A 22,223-nucleotide genomic window follows, 5' to 3' on the forward strand; every position below is an offset into this window, starting at 1 on the left:
GATTGCATGTATACTACCATAAACGACGGTGTATAACCCATGAGTAGATCAATCCCGGCGTTGTCCATTATGCTCTCAGCAAATTGGTGAATATCTGATTCACCGTATTCGTTCCAAGTACGATTATGAGAAGTATTTCCTGCCACCTTTGAGATCTTCTCCTGTTCCTCCACAGCACTCGACGCAGAACAGCGCAGTAAGGAATGGCACTGTTCGTCGAGGAAGGCCCCGAGTGCAGAGGGTATGGGGAAGACGGGAACGGCAACAACTAGAAGAAGCAGACAGGCTTGACCGTGCTATTGCAAAGAGACGATGGATTTACCATCACGACTTATACGCAAAGGTTGGTGAAGCCTAATTTTGTAGGTACATGGCGACTAAGACTACGGATGGACAGCATGTTGCATCCAATACACACACACGTTACCGTCCGTATCCCTCCCCAGCACAATTCTCGGCATCACCGGAGTATATCAGCCGGGCGACCGCTTTCCTACGGCGTGAGCTACGCGTTTGGCCTAATCTCGATGTTGAGGTAGGCGCGTTGTTCGACGGGTTGTAGCTTTGCTCATGCCATACAGTAGTTCTTGACGACATTTGTGATCTCACTTATGAAGGCAATTGATATTCGATCTGAGTCCGCAGTCAAGCTACTGGCCGAATTCCTGGATATGGACTCGGAGTATGTGGCAGGCGGTAGATACCGCAACGCTGAGCATTTCGCCCATGGCAAGTTTTTCAACTAGATGATTTCATAATTGCATTCCTGATCGGTGGAGATGCCCATTTGATCTACTCGGACGGCTTGTTTAGAAATTTACGCATTCGTTCGCTCGCCTTACAAGGATTTATTTGTGTATGATACCGTTGTCGAGGTACGTTGTGTTCAGTCACACCTTGCCCGTATTTCCTTGTTCTAAACTTGTGCAATGCGTTATACAGTACGATATCCCGTCAGAAGTGGCCCCACCCCCAGAAGTCACGGCTAGCCGACGGTGGTACGCCTCCCGTTCCCGTTCCCGGTCCACCTCTAGGCCTCGCCATCCTGGCTCTCCCTCGGCATCTCGGCGTTTATCTCGAACACGAAGCTCGCGCTCGACGTCTCCATCTACATCACGATCACGTTCTATATCTTGGTCTCCTTCTGGCAGAAGCCGTCCCAGCTTGAGGTATAGGCAGCAGGAACTTAGTACAGAGGCTGGAACATCCCGGGGTGCTTTCATTTATGCAGACCGCGCCCTTTCCCCCAATCGGCATTCCGTTGCAAAGGACGTGACCCCTGCTTCTTCAGTTGGTAGCCAACGGTACCACGGTGCTTCCCATGATGGTGGCGTCCGAACACATTCTGCCAGTGACGTAGAAGGCAAGGGCAAAGGCAAGGCACCTGCGCGCGATGATGTCCTGATTTCACATGGAATCCAAATACACTCTGTGGACCACGAGGACGACAGGGAGCAATCTCGCGATGCTGCGAATGTGTATAGCCTACAGCACGCAGGCGCTACAGGTGAGGAAGCGAACCGGGCTGACTCCCACATTGTCACGGATGAGGATACCAAAGCAATGTCTGTTGGTGGCAAACGGAAAGATTTAATGGCCGAGTCTTTGATGCAACTTTCGGAGCCTAAAGCGACGGCCTTGACGGCCTCGACCATTCCCTCGGATAGACCACAGGCTCGTCATCACGAACGCACGAGAAGAGCCCCTCGTAATCTCAACCTCTTAGAATCGGTTCAAGCCTACCTTGTCCCCCAGGCGAAATCATCATCGCGCGACCAACGGCCGACAACGTCTACCTCTCGGACATCTCTCTTGGCGCGCCTTTCTGATTCTCAATCCGATCCTTCCAACACGAAGTTTCCTGACACCGTCGCCGATGATGACGAACATTCAATTTATCTAGACGAACACAGCGTACTACCTCGGTCGGCTGGATCCGAGTCTCACGACACGAATATCCCTCTCAGTTCACCGAACCAGTCTCGGACGAATCGTAGTGGAATGTCCGCCGTACAGATCATGGCTCGCACGCGAGCCAGACTAGCCAAATCGGACGCGCGCGCTGCGTCGCAAACGTGTTCAACACAGAATAGCACAATTCTCCCATCATCAATAGAGGCCAAGCCACCATCAACTTCTCATCGCGCGTTGGGTCGTGCCCGGGTTGAGGGACGATCTGATGACAATGACAATCCTCTAATCCCTTGTGAACCCTCTGCCCGTTTTGGGAGCGGTGCTCGGACCTTGGGAGAATCATCTCAGACATCAGGTTTGACGATGAATCATGTTGAAAAGTCTTCCTCGGACTCGGATCGTCCGGTGGAGGAAAATGGGGAAAAGTTGGGTACCTTGCGAGCAAAGTTATTGTCTAAACTTGCGGATGAGAAACATCTCGTTCAGCAAGAGTACAATGCACCGTTCACATCGCCATCTGGTAGTTCCTCTCTGATGGAGCCTCCGTCGACCCCCGGAGCGCAAATTCTACGCGACGATGTATCAGCTAGGGAAGCGGCGCTGCGGAATCGGGCTCGGCTTAATGTTCGGTTGGCTAACGCAAAGAAAGGCATTCAAAAGGACAATGTGCCACCCACCGAGTAACGTAGAACAATGTTATATATAACAGTGGCACAGGTTATTATAGACAGATACACTTTTAGGTAAAGTAAGAGTTAGGATATGGTATGGCGAAGGTAATAGCTCGGTATATGTGGACTAACAAGATACATTTTGTAAGGTAAGGTAAGGGACTGTAAGGAACAACTTCCACACCAGGAATAGTAATGTAGGATGCGAATCTGGTTGAAAACATCTGAACAATAGGATAAAGTGAAAGAGTGGGTGTCAAGAGCGTCAAAAAACGCGTCTACGTTGAAATTCGTAAGGAGCGTCTTGTCTTCGTTAGTAGAGCGGGAGAGATGGAAGCTGGATAGTTCTATGGGGAGAGAAAGAGAGTTTCAGGACTGGTTATCTGCACGGAAAGTCAGTGCGGTGAGAAGGAGCAAAAGCAGATGGGCATACCGCGAATGGGATCATAACGGCCAGAACGGCGACGTGGAGGGGGGTCAAGACCGGGGTCATCATCATCTGGTCGGAGTTGCAGGGGCCTTTGTGGTGACACGTACGGTGGAAGCGTCTCAATAGTACGATTGGCGGGGCGTGACCATGACGAAGTGCTGGGACGGGGAGCCAGAGCCGACGGATCCCACTGAGGCGGAGGTTGCAACGTAAATGGAGGGGGAATGTTCAACCCGACTCGAACCTGGTAGTCCTGGGAGCGGTCGACCACCTGTGGATCGGGAGACACTGAACTCCGATATTCAGAGGCGACCGCCGTTGGCGGTGCTGAGTGGGTCATCGGAGGTAAAACGCTCGTCCTGGCAGAAGGTACATAGCCTGAAGACATCGGGGGAGCCCTGCTGGTTAACGGCGGTAGTGTTCGGGAGAAACCTTGCGACCTCGGGTCGGCGATGGCCGTGCTTGATCTCAGCCGTGAGGTGGAACTCCCTGGTGTGGGAGGACGTGTTCCATGGAGGTGAGGGTAGGGATTATCCATTGAGGGGCGCTGCGTCATTGGCCAGCCATATTCGTGGGGGACGCGAAGTTCTGACTCTCCGAGTGGAACAGGGAGCCCTGAGGAAATCTCAGGCCCGGGCATACCAGGTCCAAGGAGGGGCATACCAGTCTGACTGGCGTGTGTGTCTGAACGGTGTGGGCTCACACCACTAGCCCGTCCCTGCGAGGCAAAAGTAGCTTCTGGATTGTAAAGAAATCGCTCCGGGACGTTGGCATACGGTTCATACTGCGCAGGCTGCGCCGGCGGAGCGTCGCTCTGGCTTCTAGGGCGCCGTGCCTTTTGGCGTTGATTCTGTTTACATTGAATATATATTAGATATGCCAATTCAACATGAATCAGCTCTTCAATCGCACCTGAAACCAAATCTGTGGCGAATCCGGATGGACGTAAGCAAACGTGTATGGTCAGCACTGATGACTCACGTACCTGGACTTTGCGGGCACTCAACCCAATTGCTCGACCGACCTCCTCACGCATTGCTGTCGTCGGGAAGCGGGACTAAACGATCGAGAAGTCATTCGCCACGTGCGATGGACAGATAGGAGCGACATAACATACCTGCGCCAGTAAAGCATGAAGGACGCTTGATTGATGAGGTGTGGTCAGCGTGCGAGTCCTCTTCTTCCTCACTGGAGCTGCGGGTTGGGCTTCTGTGCTTTGCTCATGGGCGGTGGCATCGTGGTCCGCATCGGCGAGTTCATCTTGAGAGTCAGTCGACGGACTCGATCGCGTCGAGGAGGATTTAGCGTCTCTGCTTGTCATTTTCTTTCTTCGTTTGGGACTTGGTTCGTCTGGTGAACTGTCCGCTCGGCGTCTCGTGGAGGTGCTGCTCTGAGCCTCGCGATGCTGTTGAAGGGATGGTGATGGGTATGATGGAGGTGTATATCGTCCTCTGGGGTGTTCTGTAGTTGGTGTAAGGTAGGGAACGGTTTCGTTTGATTCAAGTCGTGAGGTCGAAGGCTTCGGTGTAGGAGGAGTATTAATTGGAAGGTTAGGAACTGGTGTGGCTGACCGTGACTTAGACATGCAACTCCAGCGAATTAGAAGCAGTAATGAAGAGGTGAAAGTAAATGAGCGGGAGTAAGTTATAGGCTATACAATCAGTCTCGACGCATTTGGGGGACCTCAATGCGAAGGAGACGTTGTCGCTGCTCACAAGATGAGCGGGCAGGGAAATTGCATGTGGAAGCCGGAGGACAACTGGTTCCAGGTTCTGGCCTGTAATATTTATCATATCCCAGATGGCTTCATTTAGTATTGACCAGTCCGTACCAAAATTCGCGGTAAGGGTGATCGGTAGATCTGGGTATATTTCTGTGTGTATTTCCATTCGTGGTCGAACATCCAACCCAAATGTGACTATCCCCGGATTTCCCGAGTGCGCTGACGTTATATTCAGGAAGGTTGCAAGGGATTGGACCAGAGATATGACAACCGTTGCACCGTATGTGCCATATGTTTGCAAAGGGATGGATGGTAGTAGTTGACGGGACCACCAGATAGGTGTTCAGGGTCCGTCGCCGCCGCCGAGACCGTCGGGAACCGCCGTAGAAGTGAAACCCTTACAATCTCCCAGTAGTCGATGGATCAACACTCCGGGAGGTGGTCAATATTACAGTGGCAAGTGGTACCATGCATGTAGTAATATCCGCATAATTGACTACATCTCTGATCGACATTCCGTCATGACTGGTATTATATTTCTACCGAATCACTAAAGATAATGGTCTTCGATGTCGAATCCATGGCTTGCTCGATCAAGCCTCCGCAATTCATGATGAATGGTGTGCAGCGGAAGCAAAAGTTGCCAGAGGACCAGCATGTCAGACAATGGCCCTGCGCTTAATTAACGATTCAAAATAGTCAGCCAAAATCAAAGCAGCAACAACGACGGCCAGTTGCTACGCACAAAATGAAAAGTACGGCATGAAGCCACCACTTTGCACTTGTCAGAATTTGCCCGAGGGAGTGTATTCATGTCAATTCGCCTATGCGGTGGCCATGTCGATATACGTAACGCGAATCAGATAGGATCATGACTTTGATGAATGCCTAGGTCTTGCCGTAGTGCAATGAAGCCTTATCGAGGCCAGCGTCTCCAACAAGGATGAAAGATGTGACGAAGATGGCAACGAGGGAAGCTTTGAAACCACTCCAGTACCTCAACAACTGTGCGATGGTCGTCATTTCTGGAAAACATATCGTTACTAGGTAGGCTTGAGTTCGGGATGACTAGTTCCCACCGAATTTTTAGTATCTGGACAACGGGGATGGTTGCGAAGGGAGCGACGTCTCTTGCAGGACAGCAAGAGAGAGGCCGTTGTATTTCTTACCCTTGACGCCGACTACAAGGGACGGCGGCTCTTCAACGCTTTAACCTCTGAGCTGCATAGGGACACGCGCGGTGGGTCCTCGTGAGGCGGCAGAGCATTGCGGGGTTGAAACACGTTGTTCTGATGGCGATCATCAGGGTGCGTCTGTCATTGCCCACGTTAGCGCCGCGTGGGATGCTGTGTCCAGGCGTCTATTTCTATAAATGGTATTGGTGAGTGAAGGGTCACATGGAAGTTGGAAGTTCATACCAACACATATTCACCGTCTTCGGTTTGGTCTCACTTCCCACTCTTTACAGAAAGAAATGATACATCTCGTTTTAATTTCTAATTGTAGATCCTAAAGTCGCTGTGATTAAAGCCAAACTGAACGTAACTCATCCACGTGCCGCTTCCGAAGAGAAGCGTCGAATCCCTCCTGGATGGTCTCCGAGGGTATTTTGGTTAGCATCTTCCAGCATGTGCGCACAAACCTTAATTATTGAAATTCGGCAGCAGAATTTTATGTACACCCATGGCTTCCTTGGCGCGGTCCGTGAGTTCATCACAGAGACGTATAATAGTCTTCAACACAGCGTTATCGTGAAGCCGTCCCTTGAGAGATACCACATGCGCCCTCGTGCGAGAGCCAGGTGATTTGTCAGATGATCCCTACAATCAGATAGCGGCCTATTAGAGGTCATCGGAGGCTTCATCCTTCTATAAACGCCTTCCAGAGAATGGAAAAGTCGTTGACGATTGCATGGATCACCAGCCACTCTATCTTTTGCTTCCCACTGCCTGACGAAATCGACCGGAGGAACATATGAGCGCAACCGGGGAGTTAATAAGTCAAATTGCCGCACAGGACGCTTTCTCGTGAGCAAAATACTGGCTATTGTATATTCTTGTGCCTAGATTGTGAGTGGGGTATCATATCAGCTCCGAGCGGAGACGTACCAGTGACGGCAGAAGGACCAATGGCACCGCTAGAAGACTTCCGTAAATTTGTGAGTATGTTGATCTGGCGTGACTTTCTTGCGCGGATAAGTTGGTGTCCGAGAAGCGAGAGGCACATAAACGAAGTTGTGTCTTCTTCGCTATGCTAATGGTTTAACCCGTGGCAAGGTGCGGCTCGGCGTGTACACGAGGCCGTAGATATGGAGAGATCGGAGGAGCGTCACGGCGTATGAAGCTAGACTTCAGGCTTGATTCAGAAGGCCATATGAAGGCCTAGCACTTGAGAGGCCTCTTGGTGCTGATGACAATGCCGTGGCGTAACAGTAATACCTGAGATTAAAATGTCGACCCTAGTGGGAGAAGGGTTATACCGTCGTACCGAGTGGCTTCGTTCACCTACTTATGTATGTGTCCCCGCTCCACTATTGTTCGGTAAACTTGAACTCGACATTGGTTGGATATCCATCCATCGCAAAACGCCCACCATCACCGCTGTATCAGCGAGATGTGATGTCTGTTCATATCCAAGGGCCGATGAAAAGACATTCGCACAGAGTTTACTGTTGGGCCCTGAAAGCACGTCGGAGATCAGAGTCGAACGAATGTGTAAATACAAAACAAAAGGAATTCAGTGAACACGCCTTCTAATAGTCCTGAACATTAAGTCCTGAGAAGGAAGGATGGGATGACCGCCGTTGATCGGACCGACGAGAAGATAGCCAGTCCGCTCCTCTGGTGTATCAAATGAAGGCCATGAATGTACTTCCACGCCTCGCGGTCAACACGAGACAACGGGTTGGAAGGTCTTAGCCGACGGTGATTGACTGCGGGATCAATGCACCCATCTGGATCCTCGAGACGTCCCACTGCCGAAAACGGGTTTTGCTAGTAACAAACCTTGTTATGCACGGACCACAACGAGAGTCGAGGCGACCATCACAGACAATCCCCATAACGACTTGCGATGTCCCAGTCAGCGCTTGGCACTTGTCACTAATAAGCGAGTGCAACGACATACCATATCTATTGAATATTCTACAAGAGGGATTATAAACCGGTATCCAGCGCGGTCAGACCGAGCAGGGGCCTCGAATAAGAACGACGTGAACACGGGTAATACGACATTTCAGACTTCCCCTCAGCTCGGTAAAGTAGGGACCACGTCCTGAACATCCTTCGGTACAAGGTCCTTTGGCAATGGTGCTATAGTGGCTACTGGGGCTCGCTTCGTAAGAGCCAGCAAGTTTAACCGCAAGTTGCGAAGGACAGGATCCTCTAATGGACTTGGTGGGGAGGACGATGGTCGTGCTTCCGTGCCTGCGGTGAGCTCTGCTTTGACACCATCCTGGGCGGCTTCGCCCTCGGTCTTCATGATAACGTCGTTATCAGTTTTCATGCCGCCGAATCGAGCAAGAGGCGCCCTCCTACCCGTCCGTATTTCCTGATCAATCTGAGCAATAAGCTCTGCGGAGTAGTTGAACGCCTGATTCAATAGATCCGGACCCTCGAGTCCAAGGTGCTCTTCGGCGACATCGGAGCCCCCTTCTTGCCGTCGTGACTGTGCCTTTATCGACTTTCCTATCCACTCTTCCTCGCTCAAAGTGAACTCCGAAGGCTCGCGGATCAGGCAACCCATGTCAATCTCGCTCGAGTAGATTCGCCGCAAGGTCGAGAGTGCCTGGTCTGCGAGGGGATAGGTATAAACGGATAATGCGACTTGATCTGCCACCGATCGCGCATTGCTGAACTCGACGTCAGAGTCAGTCTCCATATTGACGACCGGCGCATCTCCTCCCGCCATTAATTTATGGAGTTGCAGAGCGGTCTGGCGGAGAAGCGTGTGGTGGCCGCCGGTTAACGGATCTACGATATTCTGGGTTACCCAATCAGCGAGTGGCATACCCAAGCTCGATTTCTGTTCTTCAATATCTGATGTTCCACCGTCGATTTGACTTCGCAGGCTAGAGTCCTAGAAGGTTGAGGTAGGAGAAGCGGTCAGGATCCGAGCACTGAATGAACACATATTAGGAAGAAAACCCACGGCTAGAACTTTCGTTGGGGTAGCGAACTCTGCTAAACTATTGACGTATGCAAGGCCATCAACACCGCCATAGACTAAATGCCAGATGTATTCTTCGGCCTCTCTCATGCGTCGGTCCGTCCAATAATTATGCGCCCGAGCATCTGGAACGGGTGAAAGGGGTGAGGGTTCGGTTAAGGTAGTAGAATGGGAGGTCAGAGTGTTTCGAACTTCATCTAATATAATTGCTTCTTCGGGCCTAGGATCAGAAGTGCCGAGGGACCCGCGCTTAGCGAGTTCGTTGGAGAGTTCGCTGGAGAGGATGGCAAGGGAGCCAAAATCAAGTGTATGAGGCTCTCGTGGAAGTTGCCACGCCGGGGCATCACTAGCACCGTCATCGGCGTCGTCCTTCTCTTTGAGCCGATTACGTGCTTGGGCGCTACGAGTAATGTGCCAGTGTCTGAATTTGAGAGGCGACTGATCTACGGAGGGCAGACTATCGGTATAATCGAACGAAAGTGCAGTCGGAGCAGGGTATACAGAAGGTTGAGTGTTAATTTGGTTCGATATGGGCGGATAGAGGGGGGTAAGCTGGGGGCGAGAGGGTAGATCTGGCACCAAGGCGGAAAGTACCGTGAAAGGGTCTTCCACTAAGTAATAATAGGATGAGTGTGTGTAAGCCATGGCCCGGTGCTTTATTACATACTCTGGGAGTAATCAAGGCTGCCATCCGCGGCGTAAGGAGGACCTTCCTTCTCCACTCGGAGTCGTTCTTTCTTTGTCTTGTATTTCTTGCCTATATACGGATATGTGTATAAGATATTTGATCACTAGTGTGAGAAGCAAAGAACCTTTCAGCTTCAGCATCAGCATCGTTTCAGCCCAGTCTGATCCTGGAGGAAAAGCACCCAATCCATCTTTAGAGCCGGGAAGGCGACCGTCGGCGTCTAAGCTCTCTGATATGACGGGGGTGGAGGACGTTGACTTCTTGACTATCGTAGGAGCTCGTAAACTGCGCCTTGTAAGACTGGCGGGTAATTGAGAGGCAACAGAGGGCGAGCGCCCTACACGAGAAATTTCGTCGACATCCATTGGAGTCATGGGATTCGTGTGGGTGACAGCATCGTCATCTTCGTCGACATTCACCTGCTGCGAGTCGTCATCGTTGTCGCCATCGAGGTTCCAGTCTGTTTCGTGTTGCAATACTAAATGTGTGGCCTTTTCGATATGCTCCAAAGCCCAAGACTCTATCCTTTGGGCTTCGGTGTGATATATTGTGCCAGGGGGGTTGAAGCGCATGGCATTGGAAGTAACAAGCTTTATATCGGCCTAGGAACTATTCTAGCCGAGGCATGAGCGGACACAAAATGAGCACACACGGAGAAGTCATCCAAACTGCGGTAGCGGCCTTTATGGACTTTGGTAGTCATCGTACCGAGGTCCATTGGATGAGATATCATTTCCGAGTATCCTGGGACCTTGGATACATCGACTGGCTGTAGGAAGAATGCATAGTCGTCTTTCCTGAGTGAACAGCGTCAGTTGAAATGGCCTCTACCTAATGTAGAGGTTCACTTCTTAATCTGTGATATGAGCTTCGTCAGGACCTCTTTCAGTGGTTTCAATTTCAAAGGTCGAGGGGGCGCCTTCTCCTCCGTAGGATTGACCGCGTCTTGCCCTTTCCGATTCTTCTTCGAGGTCTTGACAATCTTCCCGCCTTTTAGAGGCGGAAGAATGAGCTTGAGTCCTGAGCCTGTAGGTTTAGAGGGCCCCGCCTGCGGCGAAGAAAAGCTGTATGTCGAATTGGGAGTCCTATTGTCGTAATCCATCGACGTCTCGAGTTCACGGTGAGGAGGAAGGTGGAAAGATGACTGACATAATACTTCCTATTTGGTCGACGTCTCATCTTATCTTATCTGCTTCCACTCTTTGATGTATTTAGGGCCTTCGGCCTTCACGTTCATTCGTAATGCCTAGACTACAGTAAATGACCATCTTGTCTCATACTTTTATTATGGAGTGTGCATCCAACGCAGGCATCTGCCGGTGAGTGCTGTGCCGCTACATCAATATTTGAGGTGCTTCTCAGCCTTCAGGTTTTCCGCTATCCCCGTCTCTATTGGTACGCCCTTTCATCATGTCGAACTTGACTACGGTTGTGTTGGTTATCTTAATACTGTTATCGGATCGGTATGAGGCTTTATATGTCCCACGTCCCTTTCCGTCAAAGTCAAGAATACCATCCCCATGCATCACGAGCGTTGTTGACACGTCGATCAGCTGATGCTGACGATATTTATGGCTTCAATTACAAGAACGAGGACGCTGTCCGCGCGTTCTGTGTAGGAACGCTCACAGCCGGTGGTAACACATTCGAGGTGTCTCATTCCATGAAGTTCGGTGTGCTGCGGCTTTGATATACGTATCTCCATGGAAGGTCCAACCTGATACAGGAAGCTCGTTCAAACTTGTGGCTGGATACCGCCGATATCGACACGAGATTCTTTGCTGATACAGGATCAGTGGCAGTAATCTCATTCGCATAAGTAATGGTGAATAGGAACTTGCCTATTTTGTAACGACCGTCGTGTTGCCGCAGGTCCAATATTACAAAGTGGAATGAAACTCGGTGACTATATTATGGTAGATCAAGCCTTCCAGACCTCTTTTTGGCGAAACCGAACGTGTTTTCAATAGCACGAACCGAAACGGAAAGACATTCCTTGACAACGTCGGTCACATTGAGAATCTCGTCTAAAAATATCCTCATTGAATGGAGGCAAATAAGTATCCTCTGCACCCGAACAACCTAACTTTCCTTTCTTCAACTTGGTTCGTTCTGCAAATGTGGCGCACTGGAGGAGAGGTATCTCGATCGGTGAGCCGATTGCGGGCAATCGGCGCCCCTTTTCTTGTTCAGGATTTGATTGATCACATATGCACACGACATGGGCTCTCCGAGTTGTCCAACGTAGGACTGAAACCTCTCCCCGTGCGCACCGAATTCTAGAGCATCATCCTAGAGCGAGACATGGTAAACGGGGAACACATACCCGGACACATGTTCAGTGTAATAAATATCGTTCTTTACCATTGAACCCCGTGAGTGCAACAATTACTATCCTCGATACAGGAGGGGTTTCCATCCGCTCTTCGGACTCGGCATGATGGCTTCATCGGCTGCTGACAGAATCCGCGCCTTGAGCCTGCGTCGACGCAATCTACTCATCTATCCCCGGCGCCAGGTTCGTAGAAAAGGACGGATTTTAAAGTGTCCCATGTGAAACCGAAATCGCCTTGTCCTGTCCTCGGGCGAGTAAATGACTGCAACTGTTAGATCCACTGGAAAGATACTCACTGAGGCTGCTTTCCCCATCCATTCCGTTGATGTCACTTTTCTTTCCCGACAATTGAAGAGAACTCATCTGTAACGGCGTCGATAAATGCATCGGACTCTTCGGCAAGCCTCTTCTATTCTTTGCTAGCGACGAACGACAAGGCTCATTTCGGGCGCGTGATCAACTGGGTCCTTGGCGACGTCTTCGTAATGTATTCTCCGTCTATGAATTCCGCAGCTGAACAAGAAAGGGACGCTCAGCGTCATAGAGAAAGCTCTTCAGCTGCTGCCCATGGAATCGTGGATATAGCCGCTCCTTCTCCTTCATTGACCCAAGTCTTCCATACTTTCGAACGTTCTTTAACAGACGACAGACGATGCAGAGTTTATCAGCTGATGCTGAGTTTGAGTCCCTAAACAACGCCAGACTATAGTCAATTGTCAGCACTCAATCCGTTTCATCCCATTCGCAACGAAGTTGTGCTTACGAATTCAAACGTACCAACTTCCTCTTTCTACTCATTCTACGATTCGCAAATAAACGCCTTGCGCTAATCAGTATCAATCTATAAGATGATTTGAGTGATGTCCGCTACAAAGTCATTTGGACGCCCCACCTCATCAAGTGACTTACAATTATGTACCGTATACAGTACACATATATAGCACTAACGTAGCACAACGGATAATTCCTCTCACCGAGTCAGCAACCGCAAGGGATCAGATCCTCCGCCTTCTAATCCTCCGATGATCGCCTGTCTGACAGCGCCCAGGTATTCGCTCAGCGGTATCCCCCCTTCACCAACAAAGTCATCATAGAGTTTGTATCTCGAGTCCGCGACGATATTGGCCAATTTCAGGGCCAGCTTAGCATTGCTGTGCAAACAAATCAGGGTTAGCTTCGTTGACTTTGTCCATCTACAATCTGGCATAAAAAGACTTACCCAGGTATTTTGTGTCGGGAAGTGACCAAGATGTGGTGGAGACGGATGATGAGTTCTGGAATATACAGTTGCCTTATCCGGACGAGCCCACGGCGACGGCGGTCATCTATCAAAGAACAGCGCCGCAATCAGAGAACGGTTGTTATGTTATCGTCATTGTGGGTGAACCGCTCACTCACTGGTTATAACATCAACATCCGAGACTAGCCATTCCGAGGTTAGCAGCTTGACAATTTTTTCGTGGGCCGTATCGATGAGACCCTGGTAGAAACTCTCCCTGAATACCTGATGATGCAACGGAAGCCAAAAGCAGTAACGTACGGCGTAGTCTCTCAACCAGGCACTCTTTGTTTCCCGATTCATCTGCGGGCTCTCCAAGGATTCGCACTCGACCACCCGTTCCAACGCCTCCCAGATAGCAAAGAACTGTTGATAGTGCAGGTACTCCGTGGCCATTTCTTCAGGTTCGCCTATTGCGGCGAGCTCAGGAGGCAACATTCCAAGAAGCTGCTGAGCAACATTCACCCTGCCAGATCCTATAACACGGAAGCAGATAGCCTCAGTCGTCAGCATGCAAGGATAGCGACAGATATCCAAGATCTCGTACCCAGAAAATATCGGAGAATTACGTTGGCTTGCTCCAGGGCTGTGTGGAAGGTGGCGCTAGAGAACGTCGTCCATTCGATAGAACGAAGGAGCAATTGCTCCGTCTCGGAGGCGGGTGGTTGCATTGCGATGATTGATGGCAAAGGTCCCGCGAGCGGGGGAAGAAGCTGCGAAATGGGGATTAATGACCGCAGTAGGATCGCGATCGCTGAAACACAGAATAAACGCACCTCGAAAGCTTTCTCGATTGTCCGTTCGGCTGTCGCAATAGCTACACGGTCGAGGTCCAAACCATGGTCCATTCCCCTAGTGAGCGCCAGCCGCCTCTCCGAAAGATCGGTGCTCAATTCCAGCGAGGTCAGGAACAACGCATAACGTTCGATGGCGTTATCTCCCAGAGCACCTGCGTACATAGCGATGAGGTCCCTCTGCCCCGCACCTTCCAGCACCCGGATATACGCCTCGAGGATTACTTGTGTAGCTAACGGAGGTACGGGTATCTCGATCATTTGTAGGAACAGGCAGAGATGAGCGAAGAAGCGGCACATGGTTGAATATCTGAAGGCAGATCAGGACGTTCACTTTCGCGATAGATATGTATGTATCTCACTCACTCTGACGAGGTGTCTGCGTATATCCCATCTGTTAGGCCATTAGCAAAGATCTCCAACAGAGTACTTGTTCGATCCAAGATGATGTGCAATTGCGATACGTGGAAGGCATGGTCTGCTGGTTGTCTGTAGAAGAAACGTGTAAAATGTCACGGATCGCTGAAGGGAATACGAGCGTACCCTTCAAAGACAGCCACACTCTTCAAGCCTTCCAAAGTACCAACTACTTCTTTCTCCCATTCTTCCTCTTCTTGTTCCCTGTCGATATCTATCGTCCCGCCAGAGTCGTCAGTGACCTCCCCTCCTTCCCAGAAGCTCTTGTTCGCCAAAAGCGCCATTTCCATACTCTCTTTCTCCTCGCAGACTATGCTCAGCTGCGCCCACAGATGATCCTCCCATGTTCTGCATGCTGATCTAAGAACTGTTGATGTTTGGGGGGAAGGTGCTAATGCCGAAAATAAGACGCGTTCTGATTGAGGGAGGGCAGGCTGGCCCACAGAATGATTAGATATGATCGTGTGCGTAAACTAGAAGGACTTACGTTGAGCGCTGCTCGTACGCACGTGGATTTCCACAGCCTACGCCTACGATTGCCCTGCCATGCATCGGTTTCCTCTACTTCATCGTCATCCTCACTGACTTCGTTCGCTGGGACGAAGTTAATACTGACAAGAAACCGAGACACGAAGCGCGCACCAATAGCCTTCCATTGGAATAGTCGTGATCCACGAATGCTTGCTGCTCTCCATGGTTGGTGAGCTTTTCTGCACAGTTCGATGGCCTCGTCGAGTCGTCCCGCTCGCACGTAAGTATACAACGCATTTGCCAGACTTTTTTCGTAGTTCTATGGGAGTTATAAGTGTCGACAGGGTAATTAGGCATGTAGAACTCACAGCGTCGTCAGAAGCCAACGCCCGTCCATCCCCTTTGTTAACTACATCTGGATCCATCTCCTTCACGAGTCCATCCCTCTGACCTCCTGCCGACCGCAGCGTTTGCATTATACTGTGTTTCGTGAACTTCCAATAGCCGGTTGTAGCTTCAGGGTGTTGAGGAGACGGCGCTATCTCTTGCAGCCATTCGCGAACAACAATGAGTTCTGTCAGCAAAGGCGAAGTATTCATGATCGCTTGCGCGAGTGTAGACGTCGGCGTGAAAGGATTTTGGGCAAGTAGATCTCTCGGGCTGGGCATCGGAAGGGCCTCCACCTTTCGCGGTCTACATACGGTGAGTTTCATTCGTTGCGTTGTAGTTCTGGACGCACGGCATGATAGCTTGGAGAAGACCCCATGTATTTGCTTCGAGTTTGAGCACATCTAGCTCCTCCTGCGACATTCCAGCACTGGCGGGAGTTTGTTCGAATTCTTCTAGCCTAACATCAGTTCAGCCTAATGAGAATACAGCGAGATCGGTGGTTTCACTCACTGCTCGTGGCAAACACGTCGGAGGCGAGGAGCAAAGCCTGTCTCCGGGTCGAGGATAGCAGGAAGGTCGTCTTTCAGTGTCTGACACAGAGACAGAACTTCGGCACAGGAGGCATACAGCGCGTTCGCCATCGTGAATCCCCAGATTCAATCCCCTGTTTCTGGGCAAGCAACTTGCAAGAGGAGGTACAGTGCGGACGCGTGAATCTGAGGATGAACGGGCTCGCACGTGACCTTCGCTGTCGCCCCTTTCTCCTCCTTTCCCTCCTTTTTAGTCCCCTTTCCTTCTTACTCCGATATCTGTGCTACTTAAACGAGTCGGAATAATGGCGCAGTACACGACATACCAATTCAACTAAGATTAATATTTTTAATGTCTTATGTCAGAGTTACCATTTATTTCTTAGTATGTACCCACTACGAAGAGACCTTGACTACCACCTCTTGATTGAGATCTCTAGCCCTATTAGGCCGCCCCACTATATGACAGCGCAACTCCTTGGGGCAGCTATATACAAGCATGCTATATCAATAACTCCTCCGCTTGCCAGTTGCCACATACCTCGTGAAGCCAATATTGAACTCGCCGCTTTGAGTGATTTCACGGCCAGTCTCGTCCCTGGCCTTCTCTATCTGCAATGTGGCGAGGACTGTACTTACGACGGCCCAGAGGTTTGCCAGCGCAAGGTGCTTTCCCGGGCACACCCTTTGAAAATTGGTGTGTAAAACGGTTACTGAACGGGCGAAAGTAGAACCAACCAACCTTCTACCAAAGCCAAAGGCGGGCTCGAACTGAGGTTCTCCCCTCCCGCCTTCGGACGGAGGCAAAAAGCGCGAAGGATCAAATTCGGAAGGATTTTTATACACGGTGTCATCCAGCGACATTGACCTAGAAGACGCTCAGTCTAGCAAGGCAGCAAGTAGAGGTACGAGTCGGCATACTCAGTATTCGGGAACACGTAGGATCCTTTTGGGATCCGCATTCCTTTGTACACGTATTCTTCCGTAGAACAGTGAGGGACCGCTGGATACGAAAGGACGTCTTGATTTGTACTGAGTGAGGGTTAACTACGGAGTACGTACCTAGAGGGGCCACCGGGTGCCATCTACGATTCGATCAGGGGCTTCAGCCAGATCAGGTCAAGAAGCGAGTACCTCAGCAGCTCTTGTATTATGCAGTTCACGAACGGCAGCGAGTCGCGATCTTCAAAGGAGGGGAGCCTGTCCGCCCCAACTACTTGGTCGACTTCGTCTTGTCCTTTTTTCTGTACTTCGGGATAGAGTAACATAGCAAGGAAGAATTTCTGCAGCGTGAAGGAAATCTGGACCAGAGCATTAGAATTAGATACAACGATGACATGTAGAGAATATTGCCTACAGTGTCGGAACCGGCCGAATAAATAACAGCAGCGGCTGTACGTATATCCTCATGCTCATCTGATGTCAGCACATCTTTGCATGCTGCCTCAAGCTGATTGACAACGAAGCATGGCCGAGCGCTTCCTGCGGCCTATAAACAGTTCAGCTAGAAACGACAGACACTTCTCTCGTAGCTTACTTACGATGTTCTTCAGAACCACTTCGTACGGCCATTCTATCATCTTCCGAACCGCCCATTTCCACTCTCGAGCCACATTGACGTAATGTGTCCCAGGAAACCACGAAGGAAAGTATTGTACTGCATACGGCATCGGACAACGTCAGGATATCGATATTAATTAGAGAAGCGTTATCAAATACGCCACGTACGAACTGGGAAGTAGTCGACGAGGGTCCCTGCCGGCATCCCGCCATGGCTCAACGCAGTAGCGCTATCTTGGATTATCTTGATATACTCATCATCCGCCGACATTATCTGGTGACCATACGCGATCCCTATTGCTGCCGCTATGGTAAATCTACAGTCAGAGCGATGTCAGTCCCATATCAGGGCGCGAGCGTGAAGGACAACCCACCTGTTCAACAGTTGCACCGGATCTCCTTGGTTTTCCATTAATCCATGTGCTAAGATATGTGCATTCTGTAGTTGCATGGGCTGAAACTCGACGCAGGCTTGGGGGGAAAAGCTCGTCTGGAATATTTTCCTTTGTTTCCGAAACTGTGGTCCGTACGGGAGAAAGACGACGTCGGGATCCCAACCCATCCTAATCCAATAGGAATTAGGCTTGTCAAGTGGTAAACATTTCGAGCTGCGCCCTTACAGCTTATAGACCATCGTATTTGGCCTGCTACTGAATATTGCGCTTTGCTTCTCCAAGAGCTCAGTAGCCGCTTCAGCACTATCCAGAACGATATACGGCTGGCCGAAGCAACGCACATATACAACATCACCTAGAAAAATCAGAGCTGTCAAGACTAGCTGTATCACGTTGAAAGGCTGTCTCCTACCATATTTCTTAGCCCATTCGCGGAAGACCGTTACTGGGCTACCCCAGGGCATTTGTCCGTAGTGACCTAACAACATTGAACCGGCGGGAGGACCAGGTGGAAGTGGGTGGCTGCGCTTCTTGGAAACGAAATGGACACCAGCGATAGCACAGCAAAGTGCACCTAAGAATGCACAGCGGCCGATGATTGAATCTCCCATCTTGATTCTACTGGTAATGGAGACTCGAGAGATATATCACGTTGCTATCTGGCTGGTCCTTCACTCGAGTGACTGGTCCAGTTTACAACCAGAGTTCGTGGTGGTGGCGACGGGCGTTCGAAGAAACGAGTTGGAGTTGGACCAAGGTTGGTCGGACTTACTACTACCCTGTAATGACATGACTCACTGCCAGAAGCGGAAACGCTCGATTGTATATACTTCTGACATCCGGTACCGATGGTCCTGTGTCCTGCGGTGCACTCAATACGCGCTATAGCCGTAGACAGAGTGAAGGCTCTGAAATACATCGAGCATAGTATGCTACAAGACGAAGATGTCAGCGCCTTCGAAGTTTACCATGCCACTACCGTCGGAATCATGGTTAGGACCCCTACTTTTGAACTCTTGGTTATGTGATGTTAACACGTACCTTCATCCTCTCGTCATCAATAAAAAAGGTCCAATGGGTCCAGCAAGCGGCTAGTGTACCAAACCGGCAAGAGTGAGAACCTCTTCACCTAGCTATAGGCTTTAGAGACGAGCGTTGCGTTGCTCCAAAATCAGGTAATGGGGCTTCATTGTTGTAGCCGTCTTCTCTCAAAGGCTGTCAAAGCACGGTTACAGTGTTGCGCTTATCGCACGCGGAGCACGATCGTTGAGGGACCTAGCAGATGAGATCAAGGACACAGGAGGAGAGGTATGGGCGCCAATTCCTTTCTTCCGCTTCGTTCATGTATGAAGGGAAGTTCCGTCGCCGACACAGGCTGAGCCATTTCCGATACTAGAATACTCACCGGAGGCCATCTCGGACGCGTTTTCGGCCATTCGGAACAAATTTCCATCCCCAAGCGTGGGCGTGAATGGGCGACCGCTTCGTGTGGCGATTTTGCCCAAGGAGTGTTCAAGCCTTTCTTGGATGTTACACCTCAAGATGTCAGGGAGACCCTCGAGGTGAACGTCACTACCGCGTTCACATTTGCCCGTGAATCCATTTTGGATTTCAAGAAGAATGATATAGGTCCGTGAGGTAAATCTGACGCGCTGAGTTCCGTGCTCAAGCGAATTTAGCTGACGGCAAGAGGGGGACGATCATATTCACGGGGGCTACTGCTGCTCTGCGGGGAAATGTTATGACCAGCGTATTTGCAGCGGGTAAGCATGGTCAGAGAGCCTTGTCCCAGAGTCTTGCCAAAGAATTTGGCAAAGACAATATTCACGTAATCTCCTCCGTTCTCGTCGTCCACGCCGTGGTGTTCACGCTCTTCCTTCATTAGGTCGCTCATGTTAGTAATCTCTGTAATATCAGACTCGGCGTTTTGCTGACATCCGAAGTGTGGTCTTAGACAATCATTGATGGTCGTGAGTGCAGGTTCGTAGTATGTATAACGCCTAAAGTGACAAATTTGTACCAGAGATCCTCACGGACAGAACCAGGAGCTACAATGATGGTGCTTCGAACTGGGCGACTAACGCTGACGTTAGACTCAGCCCCGAGAGTATCGCATCAGTAAGTCGCATTATTACTTTGCATTGCCTAGAGTCATATTTCCCCACCTCATGAAGGCGTATCTGTACCTCGTTAATCAAGATAGGTCTGCATGGACATGAGAGCTTGATTGTAAGTGTCGCTTTGCTACACCCTTTACGTTGCGATGCGATAACTATCTGCAGTACGCCCGGCGCACGAGAAATGGTGAAATATACGTGCTTATATGTAGCCACTTTCGCGCCCCTACGTGCTCCTATGAAGATAGCAAGCAACAGAGTACGACCACAGCTCGCTATCTACAGCATGTACAGTCCGTCATGTTATTTGGGAGCAATACCACGCCGCGCCCGCGCGTAGACCACTGATCCGCGTCCTCCTCACGGTCATAGGTACTCCGTTGTGTGCACGGCCCAGAACGGATTAGGTTCGCATGTTGATCTCTGACAGCTGACTGCAAAAAGTTGCCTACAGTGCTATAACCTAGGCTTTGAATTTCCTGCCAATTCGATGACAAGAAGTGGGATCTTGACTTGACGACGCTTGTATGTTCTTAGGGCTCATTCTGGCTCGGTGTCGAGACCTTATTGTCCGGGACAATGGAACTGTCTCACACCCGATTCAGGATTGTGGTCCAGTGGCCGCATACCCAACGCATACCTGCTTTTTGGCCACTTCTCTTGCCACTGGGGGCTTTGGCCACAGTCATGGCCACCATTGTATAAAAGGATGCAGACCGGGTCTTCTTCGTCCCCTCCATGATACCTTGCTTTCTCGGACATCTACTCTCGGGCCTCTGGAACGCGTTGAAGATGTTCTTTGTCCCCTGCACCTCGAATGTTTTCTCGAATCACTCGGATTGCGACTCTGCCTCCCAGCCAAGCGACCCTCCGATCCTGGAAGGTCGTCTCTTTAGCCCGCAGCCTGTCGCTCCTGTGGGATGCCTCTTCCGCCGACTGCTCACCTTGAGGCATACCCCTGTTCCGGCCTTTGTCGACGACCTGGAAGCGCAAATGTCTAGCGAAGAGAGCAGTTTGGAGTTTACCCCCATCGAGTCAATCACCTCGCTGGATTACCGGGACAGTGTCTCCGGACTGGACCCAGACGCTTTGAATGGCTTAGACGTTGATTCCTCGCAGCCGCAGCTCTCTGGCCGTATCAATGTTTCCCCGGCACCCAGTGACTCTGGTGTCATCTTGTCCGACGACTCTGATCCAATGGTTTGTCCATGCTATTGCAATGTGCATGTAGCTTCTGACTCGCGGTTTCTTACCCAGCCTTCAGCTTCTTCGGAAGGTTCTGAGACCCACTACTACGACTTTTCCGACGAACATCGTGAAAGCGACATTTCTACCCCCAATTCAAACAATAGCGACGTTGGCGACGATATATCCTGTTCCGGGCCAGGCGAACCAATGGCCGCCCCCACACCCATCTCTGTAAGTCCCTACCCCCCGTGGCGAAACCTGACTCAATTCGTCTTCAGACGTATGTTCCCCCGCGTAATCGCCGGATCCTCCAGGATTTCACCAAGTTCGAAAACGAGGAAGCAGGGGACATCACCAGAGCCCGTTCATTGAGCCCGCCCCCTTTGCACCATAGAGGCGTGGAGAAGAGCGACCTCCTGAACGAATGGGATGGTGAGCTCTGCTCGTGCGTACTTGTTCCATGTTTTCGCGCACATGCTTATCATTTCTACAGTGCCCACAATGCGTCTCCTTGCAGCATGTGTCGAGATTCTGTGATTGATTTGCCAACAAAGTTCCCATTCTGATATGTTCCCTCTCCTCACCTTGAGTCTCTAACTATTTAAATAACTATTTTGTTGTACTACAGAAATCATAGAAGTAATTTACAGCCTGCTTTGCATCTCAATTCTTCGAGTTGTACCATTTTGGGGTAACCCATGTCTACCACCCCCCGCGTTGATCTACATCTCGATCCGAATTCCACCATTGCTGGGGTACAGGGTCCGTCAAAGTCAATTGCTTATGCGACACCACCAAGTGGTCAAATTGCCGTCTATACATATTCCCTTACTTCGTCTGTAGTTGGCCTGTACATCAGATGCGTTGTCCTGTTGATGGACGTCTGGATCAACTCCATGATCACGATCTTGTTTGCTCTGTCCCTTTATTTAACATCTCCGGGTCGTTGGCCAAGGTAGTTTGCAACAAACTGTCGCACACTTGATCTCTTCCTACTCCAACCCGAGGAGGCGCGCGTCGACCGCTTCCATTTTGATGTCTCGAAGCCACTGTATTGAACCAACGTATCTACCGCTTAGGGGGCTCGCTACATAGCAGTTGCTGTTTTCTGTGCGCACATCGTCTTCACGTCTTCATGTACCGCTCTAAGTCTC

General features: G+C 50.5%; 6 protein-coding genes across 6 annotated transcripts; 2 read left to right on the plus strand and 4 right to left on the minus strand.

Moving 5' to 3' along the window:
* Positions 1-370: 370 nt before the first annotated feature.
* On the plus strand, positions 371-2,598 carry PC9H_002641 (uncharacterized protein; the record flags this gene model as incomplete). Its single annotated transcript, XM_036772277.1, has 4 exons — positions 371-535; positions 585-696; positions 814-875; positions 943-2,598. 4 exons carry the CDS (start codon positions 371-373, stop codon positions 2,596-2,598), a joined length of 1,995 nt encoding a protein of 664 aa, XP_036625923.1.
* Positions 2,599-2,954: 356 nt separating this feature from the next.
* PC9H_002642 (uncharacterized protein) lies at positions 2,955-4,600 on the minus strand (the record flags this gene model as incomplete). The annotated part of the gene is made up of 5 exons (XM_036772278.1): positions 2,955-2,968; positions 3,019-3,630; positions 3,679-3,865; positions 4,001-4,072; positions 4,133-4,600. 5 exons carry the CDS (start codon positions 4,598-4,600, stop codon positions 2,955-2,957), a joined length of 1,353 nt encoding a protein of 450 aa, XP_036625924.1.
* Positions 4,601-7,984: 3,384 nt separating this feature from the next.
* On the minus strand, positions 7,985-10,695 carry PC9H_002643 (uncharacterized protein; the record flags this gene model as incomplete). The annotated part of the gene is made up of 6 exons (XM_036772279.1): positions 7,985-8,815; positions 8,888-9,516; positions 9,573-9,662; positions 9,718-10,195; positions 10,246-10,390; positions 10,442-10,695. The coding sequence occupies 6 exons, from the start codon at positions 10,693-10,695 to the stop codon at positions 7,985-7,987; spliced, it is 2,427 nt and encodes an 808-aa protein (XP_036625925.1).
* Positions 10,696-12,898: 2,203 nt separating this feature from the next.
* Positions 12,899-15,920, minus strand: NUP84 (Nucleoporin nup84; the record flags this gene model as incomplete). Its single annotated transcript, XM_036772280.1, has 13 exons — positions 12,899-13,079; positions 13,148-13,253; positions 13,327-13,408; positions 13,469-13,683; positions 13,755-13,920; positions 13,984-14,311; positions 14,368-14,490; positions 14,545-14,852; positions 14,906-15,012; positions 15,061-15,208; positions 15,258-15,582; positions 15,629-15,736; positions 15,790-15,920. 13 exons carry the CDS (start codon positions 15,918-15,920, stop codon positions 12,899-12,901), a joined length of 2,328 nt encoding a protein of 775 aa, XP_036625926.1.
* Positions 15,921-16,316: 396 nt separating this feature from the next.
* Positions 16,317-18,375, minus strand: PC9H_002645 (uncharacterized protein; the record flags this gene model as incomplete). Its single annotated transcript, XM_036772281.1, has 11 exons — positions 16,317-16,494; positions 16,552-16,677; positions 16,731-16,812; positions 16,872-16,894; positions 16,944-17,110; positions 17,167-17,298; positions 17,351-17,466; positions 17,538-17,686; positions 17,744-17,932; positions 17,990-18,119; positions 18,177-18,375. The coding sequence occupies 11 exons, from the start codon at positions 18,373-18,375 to the stop codon at positions 16,317-16,319; spliced, it is 1,491 nt and encodes a 496-aa protein (XP_036625927.1).
* A 2,244-nt stretch (positions 18,376-20,619) lies between these two features.
* On the plus strand, positions 20,620-21,606 carry PC9H_002646 (uncharacterized protein; the record flags this gene model as incomplete). The annotated part of the gene is made up of 4 exons (XM_036772282.1): positions 20,620-21,081; positions 21,139-21,300; positions 21,348-21,501; positions 21,563-21,606. 4 exons carry the CDS (start codon positions 20,620-20,622, stop codon positions 21,604-21,606), a joined length of 822 nt encoding a protein of 273 aa, XP_036625928.1.
* Between the last annotated feature and the right edge of the window lie 617 nt (positions 21,607-22,223).

This window comes from Pleurotus ostreatus, assembly GCF_014466165.1.
Source record: "Pleurotus ostreatus strain PC9 chromosome Unknown scaffold_11, whole genome shotgun sequence".
Lineage (NCBI taxonomy): Eukaryota > Fungi > Basidiomycota > Agaricomycetes > Agaricales > Pleurotaceae > Pleurotus > Pleurotus ostreatus.